Genomic DNA, 12984 nt, shown 5'->3' on the forward strand with positions numbered 1-12984 from the left:
CGTGACCTTATTTCAATACGTGATGGCAAGACTTTTGTATAAAAAAAACAGTTATTTGACTATGCTGATATTGTATAATCTCAAATGAAGAGATGATTACTCTTCAAGGTCAAAAATGAGTTTGTTAACTTGTCATACATACATACATAAATACATACATACATACGTACATACATACATGCATACATACATTCATACATACATACGTACGTACGTCGTACGTACGTACGTGCGTGCGGGCGTGCATGCATGCATGCATGCATACATACATACGTACATACATACATAAATACATGCATGCATACATATATACACACATACATACATACATACATACATACATACATACGTACATACATACATACTTACATACATACATACTTGCATGCATACATACATACATACATAAATATATGGATACATACATACATACATACATACATACATACATACATACATACATACATACATACATACATGCATGCATGCATGCATGCATGCATGCATGCATACATACATACATACATACATACATACATACATACATACATACATACATAGATACATACATACATACATACATACATACATATGTATTCACTGGGGTATTTAATTCGATAAACGTAATTATTTGACGGTCCCAAAAAAGTGGCTAACTTTGAAAAAAGGAAATAGTTTCCTACCTGTAATACAATACGTAGTTTCTATAAATCTTTGGCATGATTAGGTAGGGTATCGTTTAAAGAATGTTGCATCATATTCTGCATGATTGCAAACATAAATACTATCCGGATTCAAGAAAGTGTTTATCAAACGGACGCTCATGAATCAGTGAGAACAATAACATCCAATTACGTCATGTAATGGGATTGATTTTGTGGTTAAATATCATGTTACTCTGTGAATATAAAGCCAGGATAATAGCGCAGACGGAATAATGAACCACGAATCGAAATCGCTGCAAAATTCTAAATTGATAAAGAACAAAGGTAATTGTCAACAGTGTTACAGGAGGACTGGTGTATAAACAAAGAGACAGATAATAACGTACACATTACATTTCAGAAGAGAAAAAGAGAACCGATTTATACCTTGGAAGTGGAATAACAGCCATGCACTTACATGTTGCTCGATTTATGTCTTTATGTGTAAGTATTATGTCATGCTTGAATTTGTCATGGCTATATTGCAAAAATTGAATTTCAACAATCTATTTGAAAAAAACTTTAGTTGTTAGATACATTTCATGGTAATAGTTGTTCTTTGGCAATCTAATAAAATAAATCATCAAAGAATTAATTGATCATTCCAGCGTATTTATCTGGCACTTTGTCAATCCGGTGTACGTGAAGTCTGTTGTCAATAAATTTTGACGTGATGTGCTTTATCAATTATTGCATCTTATACTTGATACAACACGACAACACAGCTTGATCCGCAAAGACACAGTTTGTCGTATTATATTTGCCTTTTAAATTTAAGATTACAACATTTTTTCATTCATCTAATTAAGAGTCATACACACATTGAAAATAAAAATAAACTTTGATTCTTTTTTCTTGTAAATGTAAAGATTGGAACTTATTTATTATGAGATATATTTGGCCTTTTCCGCCTTGACAACTGTTTCGTAATTGTGTATAGAGTAGTGTTCATTTCGTTGTTATATGGCATTGGTCGTGACTGTTGATATTGCATTCGTCTGTTCTATGGCATTGGTATTGACTTTTGAAATATTTTTATAGTTTTTTGAATGGCATTGGTGTCTAATGTTGATATATTATTAGGTTGTTCTATGGCATTGATGCAATGGTCAGAAATTACCAGAGGAATTACAGAAGTACAACATTACCCATCCAGACATGTTTGGACGAGAATCTCCGACAAACAAAACCATGGATCAGATCATTATGGAAGCTATGGGAGGCCTCAAAGGTGGGTAACAAACATATACATTCTAATTTTATACTTACTTAATTTTATCACAATCAATCGTACAGTAGGTTAAATGTTGTAGAGCTCAGATGAAAGTGGTACCTTAATCTGGTCAAATGGTGTCTATTTACTTTAAATATATCACACACATTAGGTTATCATAAATATCACAACCCGATAATTGTCTCGTAGTCAAGATTCACAACAACAACAACACAACAACAAAAACACAAATAAAAGAAACAATATCCAGTTTTACGCAACTTTACATACAATAGTTTCGAAAGAAGTTTCAATTCATGACAATGCTTTTGAAAAGTGTTATAAACATTTAACAAAAATATACAACAGATACGTTATGTATATAAGAAATTTAATATAAATGTTGTATATAACTACATGATTTGTTGGATTCATAACCATTTGATGCAGAGTCCATACTTAAATCAAATATTATTTCTATACTAATCAAACACATACGATTTGTGCACATTTGTGTATTAGAAACCTCACAGGCTGTAGATACGGCGTATCTGGATCCTCATAGGCTGTATATATGGTGTATTAGGAACCTTACAGGCTGTAGATACGGCGTATTTGGATCCTCATAGGCTGTATATATGGTGTATTAGGAACCTTACAGGCTGTAGATACGGCGTATTTGGATCCTCATAGGCTGTATATATGGCGTATTAGGAAAATTACAGCTGTAGATACGGCGTATTAGGAACCTTACGTAGATACAAATGGTGCATTAAGAACTTTACAAACTGTAGAAAAACGGTATTATGGACTCAAAATATACATATGCCGTTTAAGAAGTTCACAAGCTTTAGAATTAGCTTATTAAGAAATTCATAAAATGTAGAGATATTGAGTCAAGAACTCATAAGATGTAGTTAAACTGTAGTGAGAACTTCACAAACAGTAGGCATATTAAGAACTTCACAAACAGTATAACTGCCTTGTTAGGAACGTTCGAAATGCCTTGTTTATAATACACCAGATTGTAGATATACCTTTTAAAGAACCTAGGAGACAGTATAAATGCCTTGTTAAGAACCTGACAAACAGTATAATGTTATCCAATTCAATAATGGATTTGATTCAAAAACTAAATAATCTAAGTTTTTCAACAGTTATTCCAATCCACGTTTGATGACATGACACATTTCAATACCTTAAATTATGCCACATCAAATCTCCCTGACAATGATGGGAAATGAATGATTAATATAGATTACGGACCAAAACGGTGAAATGTGAAGAGAAATAAAAAAGTCTTCGTAGACGCAAAGAGCGAGTTCCATCGAGACATGATATTCTTTTGAAGTCAATATCAAGTCTTATCTTGCACTAGTCACGTGATGAATCTAAAGGCTCCATATATCTACATGTCGCTGCCTATCAAGCGCTGGTTTTTCAACATTTCCTTTGACCGCTGTCCACTCAAAAACCAGGCTCAGTTTGACAAATTAAATAATATCATTTGAAGTACCATTGTTGTCTGACCACCAAGCGTCCTGGGTAAATAATAGGCCATCTTCTAGGCCAAATAGAATGCACAAAACTCAAAAACTGTGTATCAGTCACTGAAGTTTAGTTAAATTTTCAGTATAATTCCGAATGTACCCTTTGCTTAAGTGGTAAAAGGCTGTTGTTTTTAAATCTGTGAAGTTTTGTCTGGAAATCTTATGCTAATTAGTTCAAATAGCTATCTCTGATTTGCAATTGATAATTGATCTATCGCGAAGACAGAGATAATTCTCCTAACCAACAAGCATAGAACCAATTAAACAGACACTTACCCCATGACAATTTGTGTGAATATTTCAGTATTTACTGAGCGTTTCTTGCAAACTCATGACAATCATCCTGTATTCTTATAAATTGCATGATTGTTTACACCTTTGTCAGCAATGATATTGGCCGGCAGCATCAGGATTATTCAGGGTTTAACTTGCATAGAACGACAAGCATATGTTCAACGCAGCATTAACGTGTCTCAGAGGTCTTATTTTCGTTACTCATTTGTTGCAAGATTCGAAATTAAAATAGTTAAGATAATCAATAAAACCATCCAAGTTGTAGGACCCACTTTTAAAACAGTAACAAATTAAACAAACCGTATCTGTCTCTTTTTATCAAATTTAAATTGCATATATGACAATCTGGTAATAAGATATGATCGAGAGAAGAATAACAGTGTGAGTGATCGAGAGAAGAATAACAGTATTGAATTTAACAATTTAATTTGTACGGTTTAATTTCTTTCTCAGATACCTTCAATGTAAAAAGTATGCATGATGGCATCATTATGGAGCTGGACATGTTATTGTCCAAACAACAATACTACAGTCTTTATGAGCAACCAAACAGGTATGTTAAATGTCGGGGGTTGTCCACATTTTCCAATCTCGTGTTAATGGAAGGCGATTCTCTGACAACAAAAGTAATTAACAAAGTTTGTCTTCGTATCTTCGCTACCATCTTTCTTCCTCCTTATTCTCATCTGCTACATCTTCTTCTTTATGTTGACTTCTGGCGAATTAAGTTGAAATTGATGTGTCTAGCATGAATAACAATGTGAATTTTGCATTAGTGATTAAATATGAATAAACATTTACTCTGTCAGTTTATTAATATCAGATTTCCTCTTGAAAAATAGTCAGTAATGTTCTTTTCAAACTTTTAAACAATAGTATAGGTTATGTTTAAGTCAGAAAATCTATTTTTGCACCCATGTCTCTCTTTTTTTCTTCTTGCAGCAGTAAACTGATTCGAAGTAAGCGCAAAGCTATTCGCAATCCAGTCTTACGTTGGACAAACGGAGTAATTCCATATCGTTTCCAAGCGGGAGATTTCAGTAAGTTAACGTTGATGCAAATAAGAAGCACGCGCTATAGATCTATTCCTGGAAATGATATCTGCCTCGAAAGGTTTCCTAATTAGTTATAATATTATTAATCTACTCTGTTCGATAAAATAATTATTGGGAAATGGTAAGTGTCAAAGGATTGATTCTTACCTATATCAATGTAAGTTTTTTTCGATTAGGGACGGGTGCCTTATGCCGCAATTACACTATCGAAGCGTGTTCGCACAAGTTGTCTTATTTTCGTTAATGTATGTGCCACTCCTTACCGGTTCCTACAGAATGAAAAGAAGATGACCAAATAAAAACACGGAATAAACAAAACAAACTACTCAGACCCACACAATAATATAAATTAAGCAAACAAGGACAAGAGAGTAACGGAAATAAAACAATTCAGACACACAGAAGCTGATTTAAGACAACGAAGACTAACGGAAACAAACAACACAGGAAAAGATAATAACGGAAATACGACCTATAAGACTCGTAAAGTAACGGAAATCAGACAACTTTAGGAACAGATAGTTACGGATATAAGGCACCTCAAGCCCACACATTATAAAAGGGTAACTCATGTCCACGTGTAGAGAATATTAGACGAAATCGCATAGGTTCCGTTTGTGTTTTGAAATGACTCAAGCAAACGTTACATACCAATATCTGATAGAAATTAATATATCTTCAAGGCTATATAAAGAATTGAATTTCACATTCATGCTCATTGCATATAAAAGCATAATGCATAAGTGTTGTGTAAGGAACTTTGCCACTAACTGGAAATGATTACACTCGTGTCATAAAATGTCATATTTATTTAATATCTACACAAGATTATCTACATATCATTTCAATAGGAAAGGGAACTTACACATTGTAAACTGTACACATTGTATGTTGTATAGGTCATCGAGATCAGCACATGGTCCGGCAGGCTATGACGGAATGGGAACGTTACACCTGTCTCCGATTTAGAGAGGCCACGTCTTCTGACATCAATGTTGTCGTTTTCACTAACGGACCAAGGTAAGCATATAACGATGAAAATACGATGGTATCTCTCCAGTTCAAACCTGGTAACTATAAATTGCTGTCTAACTCGAAAGCATATTTGAGCACTTGCTATTAAACTGATTCGAATTTGCATGTGGATCACAGACATATATTCTTAGTCGTAGAGATTTTTGGAATTCATATATTTCTTACCTTTTAATTCCTCTTTTGAATACGTACTATCTGGACTAGTCCTTCAATTAACCAAACGATTGTGTATTGTATTCTCTCTCTCTCTCTCTCTTTATATATATATATATATATATATATATATATATATATATATATATATATATATATATATATATATATATATGTGTGTGTGTGTGTGTGTGTGTGTGTGTGTGTGTGTTCATGTGTGTGTGTGTGGTGCTTCAATAAAAGTAATACATTCATGCTTCTATCGGAAGTGGAAACCTAAAACATGTACATTTTCGCCCTAAAAAATAAACTCAAACAAGAAGAAGCATGTTTAAAAAAAATATAATACATTATGATACATTTGATTTTGAGTTATTGAGGATCTTCAAATGTTTAATGAGTCAAAATGTAAAAGTTAATCACTCAGTGAAGGAAGGGTCTTAATTTCGTTAAAGACTGCCATAAAACCTAAAACAGAGAAAGTCGAACTTGAGTTAAATTTTTTCAGTGTAAAGCCTCATACAAGAAACAATTTTAGCTCACGAAGTCCTCCAAACGTTATTAAGCATAATCAAATATAAAAGGCAATGTTCCAAGTCAATACGTTAGCAAATGTCCGTATTTTGTTTTTGACGAAAACATTGAAATGGAATTTGTCAAATGTCAGTTTAAAATTAAGTACTAGATGTAATTTCAATTCGTCGCGTGCTGAGAGGAAACAACATTAAAAGACACATGTCAAAGTCAGAAAGGGGCCATAACTTTAACATCACCTAAGTCCTGTTAAGCATAAGAACCATATCAAGTCTTATTTCAGTCCATTAAAAGCTTCAAACATTTTTGAGCAGAAACTATTTTGTGACGGATGTGACGCTAATCGTCGAATGAGAATATTGAACTTACGAAAGATGTATACTATACCGATTCATATGGTACGAACAGAAACATTAAATGCATAAAATAATGATTTCTAGAATAGGTATTAGTCTTGAATATCAAATATTCATAATTTGAAAATAATCATTATTTAAATATAAGAATTACTTTCATTACCAGCTTTTGAAACAACTGATAATAGAAAACAATATTTTGCAATGTTCAGCATATTTTGGGTGTTGATATGTACAGTACATTTTAGGTGCTTGCAATATCCATTACGTTTCTGCCTTCCAGGAACATACAGCTACCCAATGCTCTTTTACTATTCTTTCCAGTTGCTACTCAGTGTTGGGAATGGTGGGTGGAGAGCAGGAGGTTTCCTTATCCTCACCCAGGTGTAGATATGTAAGTACCAGTTATTAGGTTTTTGACACACATATAAACTCACACATGCCGTACAGAAATACCGCATTAATGTTGATTTGTTTGCTGCTGCAGGATGGTCCCAATCTGAAAAATCAGATGTCCAGACAGTTTACACTTCATATTTGTCTATATAGGGTACAGGATGTCAGACTATGAGCCGTTAAAATGGACTCAGATACACAATTATGAGAGCAAGATTTGCATTGAGCTAAACAGTTACAAATTGGCAGTTTTGTTTATGCTACCTGTGATATACCATCCTGTAAGAGAGAGTGAACATTAGCTTAAAGGAGGAGAGACTCATAATAATAGTATATATCTTTAATATACAGAGAGGATTGTATTTACACGAGATTGGGCATGCCATTGGTCTTGTGCACGAACACAATCGGCCGGATAGGGACGAGTATGTTGAGATCATTTGGGAGAACGTACACCCCAACTATTCAGACCAGTTCATCAAGTACACATCCCAGGAGGTTGACAAAATGAATGTCCCCTACGATTACTCTTCTGTAATGCATTACGGTGTCACCGTAAGTTGTTACTTTGATAATATTCTCATTGACTCTCCTTGATCTTGTCTTCTTTGTATGATGTATATATGTGTGTAAATAGGTACACGAATATGCATACAAACACACACACACACACACACACACACACACACACACACACACACGCCAACCAGCATTCAACAGATTTAAAGTAAGGAAATGTGTTACGATGTCGAGGTGCATGGCAAAAACATTGAACTATTTAAAGAAAGGTAACACAGATTTGTACAAAACTTCCTTTTGTCTGATCTAGTGTATAAAAAATTAATATATAACCTCTATTAGACATATTAAGTTGATTATAGACACATCGACGTCCAATACATATACACATTTACATTTTTGTCTCAGATATGTCTCATTATTCCAGTTAGCGTTAAAAAACGGAATACATCCATTCCTAGTTCTAAATAATATAAGCATCTGTATGTTTCTTGGGTTTGTCTTTGTCGATGATCTAGCTAGGAACATATTTTGTCCGATCATTCGTCAGCCTTGCTTCTTCACACCGAGATAACACCACGGCTGACTGTCATCCTGACAGAAATATGATAGTAGACATATGGATCCAAAAATGTTGTATCGATGTACAAAGAATAGAAGTAAAATGGCGGACAGATGATCGCCATCTTTATTTCTTTTCTATTTTCTTTCTCACTTTATCAATACTATGTTCATGTGATACTGATTCTAATATGGGGCATACACCTTTTGTCTGTGTCAGAACACAGAGCAGTAGAATGTACTTACATTATATCAATCCCTAAGATGGGACATGCACCTTTTGTCTGTGTCAGATATACACCTTTTGTCTGTGTCAGAACACAGTCTAGTAGAATGTATTTACATTATATCATCCATTCAGGAATTCTCCAAGGGTGGAGGGCTGAAAACAATGCGTGTCAGGTACCCAGAAAAAGAGGCTAGCATAGGACAAGTGTACATGAAAGAACTGTCATTCACAGATGTAGAAATCGTAAACAAAGGTACAAATGCCCCGGTAAGTGCTGAATTTTTCTGATTTTATATTTTGAAACATAATTCAATTGACTGACTTCAACTTTAATCAACTGATGACTTTTATTTTAAGTATAATGATCACATTAAACAATGGCATACGTTTTACTTCAAAATTTAACGACTTTATTTCAAACATGTAATATGTAAGGCATACCGTCCAAATTGTGGGTCAGATGCTTGAAACAGATTGAAGACAAAATAGGTTTGTAACCAGAACATAAGATATGTTTAAAAATGATATTTCGTTAATCCATAAACTTGTCCCTATATCTTTTGTGATCTGGTGCTAGCCTGAAAAGTTCAAAATACATAACAAATATTTAAGTGCAAGTAATAAAAAGTAATTGTTTTACCTCTCTATCCCAGCAAAGTGTGATCAAAGCATTCAGTGTTCGGGTGGCTACGTTGATGAAAACTGTCGATGTGTTTGCAAAAACGGCTCTCAGGATTGTCAGACCGGAGGAGGAATAAAACCTTCAGATAGTAAGTAATAAGTACGACATATATATGATACTGAATAACTTCAAATACAAAGAACGGAATTGTATTGTTTGAAGGGAATTGGCCAGTACGATGGGTTTCGCTCACAAGAAGGAAAATATAGAAGTCCAACTATTAGCAGACTGATTTCATATTCTTTTGTTCAACATGCTTTAGAGTTTTAAAAAACCTCAGTGGATCCCCCTGAGTACTAAGTGAGTCATTTGCATCCTGCTACTATGTCGTAAGAATGTATCACCAGAGTATTAAGAGGTGGAGTAGATTACTGCATTTGCATCCTGCAACTACGCCGTTGGAATGTATACCATGCATACTAGAGGGTGCAGTTTATGCCTGGACACTCTTCCTCCATATCGTAACATGTATTCCGCTCAATACAAGAGGGTGTGAAAATATGCCCGTTGCACTCGTCTTCCATGTCGTATGAGGGAATTAATAGTGGGATCATTATTGAGATGGGTTGTGTCCCATAATCATGATCACACCTAGAAGGTCTTAAACGTTTTGAAAGAAACATTTATACTAAATACTACTAACTGTTTAAGAATTTCATCTCTTTTGCTTATGTCCTTTTGTATCTTTTTCGACATCAAAACGAATTCTTCACTAAATATCCAGGATAATACTGATGTGTCTTTCAACCCTATCCAACTATCCATGCATACATGCATCTCAAATACCTTTAAATACAGATTCCCACGTGTCGGAAGCAGTATGTCGAAGACAAGAAACACACACACACACACACACACACACACACACACACACATATATATATATATATATATATATATATATATATATATATATATATTGTATGAGAGAGTGAGAGAGAGAGATAGAGCTATGTGATGATGAATCCACCGTTACATGACTTAAAACAAAGGTTTTGAAGCAAACGAAATAGTAAACTCACACTACTGAGACCCCCATCACTCTCTTACATAAAATATAAAGGAAAACATTAAACTATTGAGTTAATAAAAAAAGTATCATTCCTTTTGAAAGCAACCGATAAAGTCAACGGAATGTATACATACTATTTCAAATCTTTAGTGACTTACAATCAGCCGTAAATCGGCCCTGCAGGGTATATGTTGATGAAAACTAATTAGACCTTATTTAATAGTATCCTACTGAACAATCTGATTAAATCTATTTAAAATCTTCAGCTTGTACCAACAGGAATAATGTCGACATAGTCATGCAGCTAATATCATATCGGCTTTGACAGACATGGTACTTATTCCAGTACTGTAGTATGAATGACCCTTACTACGAGATAGTCATTCCATTACTTTATTATATAATTACCCTTACTACGAGATAGTCATTCCAATTGTTTAGTATATAGTTACCCTTACTAGGAGATAGTCATAGTCTTCAGCTTGTACCAACATTATTGATGTCGAAATAGTCATTAAGCTGTTATCCTATGGGCATTGAGAGACAAGGCACTTATTCCAATAATGCAGTATATAATGACCCTTACTACATATTACTTTATTTGATAATTATCCTTAATTATCCTTACTAGAAGATAGTCTCTCCATTATTATAGTATATAACTACTCTTGCTAGGAGATAGTCATTTAATTACTTTACTATATAATTTACGTTACGAGGAGATAGTAATTTAGTTTATTTAGTACGTAATAACCCTTATTAGAAGATAGTCATTCCACCTCTTAAGTTTATAATGACCCATACTTTGAGATAACCATTTCATTACTTTACTATATAACTACCCTTACTAGGAGATAGTTATTCCATTCCATTAGTATATATTAACTCTTACCAGGAGATCGATATTATACGATTACTCTGACCCATAAAGCTGTACAAATATCCATTTTCATTTGCAGCTCAATGTCCACAACATTTCACAATTCGTTATTATTAATGACGTTGAAGTAGATAAATGTATACCATGATTAGAACGGTACATTAAGTGCCATTCATATTAGATTGTTTTGTTTTTCCCACTGTCAAAATAAAGACAATAATGCCCCATTAGAATACTATATTCAGAAGGCAAAGTCCGCAATTCGTAGTTTCCACTGAAGATGTATATGTATTATTGATACGGTAAGATGTAACTGTTACAAATCTTCCCTTTGCTCGATTAAAATATGAACGATAGATCAGGTACTACTTTGCACTGTGAAATGTTGTATAATGGGTAGGTACTACTTGGCGCAGTGGAACATTGTAAGATGGACAGGTAATAGTTTGTACTGTGAAAAGTTGCAATATGCACAAGTAATTATTTGCACTGCGGAATTGTTAAGACTGGACAATACTATTTTGTACAGTGCAGTGGTGTAATATGGATAGGCACTACTTTGCTCTTTAGAACGCTGTGAGATGGGCCGGCGTTACTTTCCACTAGAGAAATGTTGGTATCTTTGTTAAAATATTCACAATAAACTACGCAACAAAGTTCATTATAACGAACCACAAACATAAAAATATACATATTATTGCCATATTAACTTCTTTATCGTAATTTTTCTTCAGTTAAATGCATGTTGACCTGTTATGTTAGGACTTTGTTCTGTATTATAGGTACATGTGGTGTAAACGCATATGGCGACAACTGGAAATGCTTTGTGTGGGCACAACGCGGCGAATGTGAGGCAAATCCCTCCTTCATGACCAAAGCATGTGCCAGGGCCTGTGGTCCGTGTGGTCTCAAGAGAAAGCCAGGTAAAGACGTTCAGAAGGAATTTATTTTTATAAACATTCGTTATCCTATTGCTGAAAAAGCTTGAATACATTTCATAGTATTTAAATCATAGCGCACATTGATGGTGAGATCACATCTGACACTTGCTACAAATCGTATTACTCGATGCTATAGAAACGTATTCGATTTTATTATTTTTAGCAAGAAAGAACAACATGTATAAGATTAAGTTTGCATTAATATTTTCTATTTTATTTATTGATTTTTTAATAAAATATCAGCTTAGTAAGTAGTGTGTAAAACATATCATTATGTTTTCTTCGCAAATAAACTGATCTTTCACAATTTTTAATTTTTTTTTAATCATAGGTAGTATTATTCGTTGTTAGTAAAATGAACACATGCTTCGAGTACAAATTTAAACAATTTTATAGGGACATGTGCTAAAATGCATCCAAGTGAAAAATGTCTGACATGGTCAAGGCGTGGTGATTGCCTGACCAATACAGAATGGATGAATAACTACTGCTGTGGGACGTGTGCAAACAGTAACAGTAAGTGTCCCAATAATACTCTCACGATGAGCAAGGGCCGTTGCATGAGGATAATTTTAAACACTAAGCATGATTTTTCTTTGTTTTACATCACTGTATGTTGTATTTGTTGTTATGTACTTTGATGTGGCCCGATGCACAGTAGTTTTACAAACTTATTAGTCTGTGAAATTGTCTGTATAACTGCATCTAAAGGGCGTGAGAACTCTTCTTCAATTGATGTATTTATACATGATTATTACGGAACATATGTTTATTTGTAATTATACACACAAAAATCACTGCTATCAACGTTTATGTTCTCGTAAATAGCGTTTTTTTATTTCAAAGACAAGATAAGCTTAATATCGTAGA

At 33.9% G+C, this 12984-nt stretch overlaps 2 protein-coding genes across 3 annotated transcripts in view; both read left to right on the forward strand.

Moving 5' to 3' along the window:
- LOC149800471 (zinc metalloproteinase nas-36-like) overlaps positions 1-12984 on the forward strand; it is a 132373-nt gene that overhangs the window by 95569 nt on the left and 23820 nt on the right. The window lies entirely within an intron of this gene.
- LOC149800472 (hatching enzyme 1.2-like) lies at positions 952-9357 on the forward strand. Its single transcript, XM_089957088.1, has 9 exons — positions 952-1148; positions 1788-1935; positions 4215-4314; positions 4704-4801; positions 5716-5836; positions 7219-7288; positions 7642-7845; positions 8732-8866; positions 9253-9357. The coding sequence occupies exons 2-9, from the start codon at positions 1863-1865 to the stop codon at positions 9355-9357; spliced, it is 906 nt and encodes a 301-aa protein (XP_089813214.1). The 5' UTR covers positions 952-1148; positions 1788-1862.

The sequence above is a fragment of the Sinohyriopsis cumingii genome, chromosome 5 (genome assembly GCF_028554795.1).
Source record: "Sinohyriopsis cumingii isolate HCF-2022 chromosome 5, ASM2855479v2, whole genome shotgun sequence".
NCBI classification, from domain to species: Eukaryota; Metazoa; Mollusca; class Bivalvia; order Unionida; family Unionidae; genus Sinohyriopsis; species Sinohyriopsis cumingii.

Coding starts and splice junctions, on each gene's coding strand:
- LOC149800472 (XM_089957088.1), top strand. CDS start 1,863: ATGTTTGGACGAGAATCTCCGACAAACAAAACCATGGATCAGATCATT. Junction 4,802..5,715: donor TTTCCAAGCGGGAGATTTCA/GTAAGTTAACGT, acceptor TATGTTGTATAG/GTCATCGAGATCAGCACATG. Junction 7,846..8,731: donor TAATGCATTACGGTGTCACC/GTAAGTTGTTAC, acceptor TCATCCATTCAG/GAATTCTCCAAGGGTGGAGG.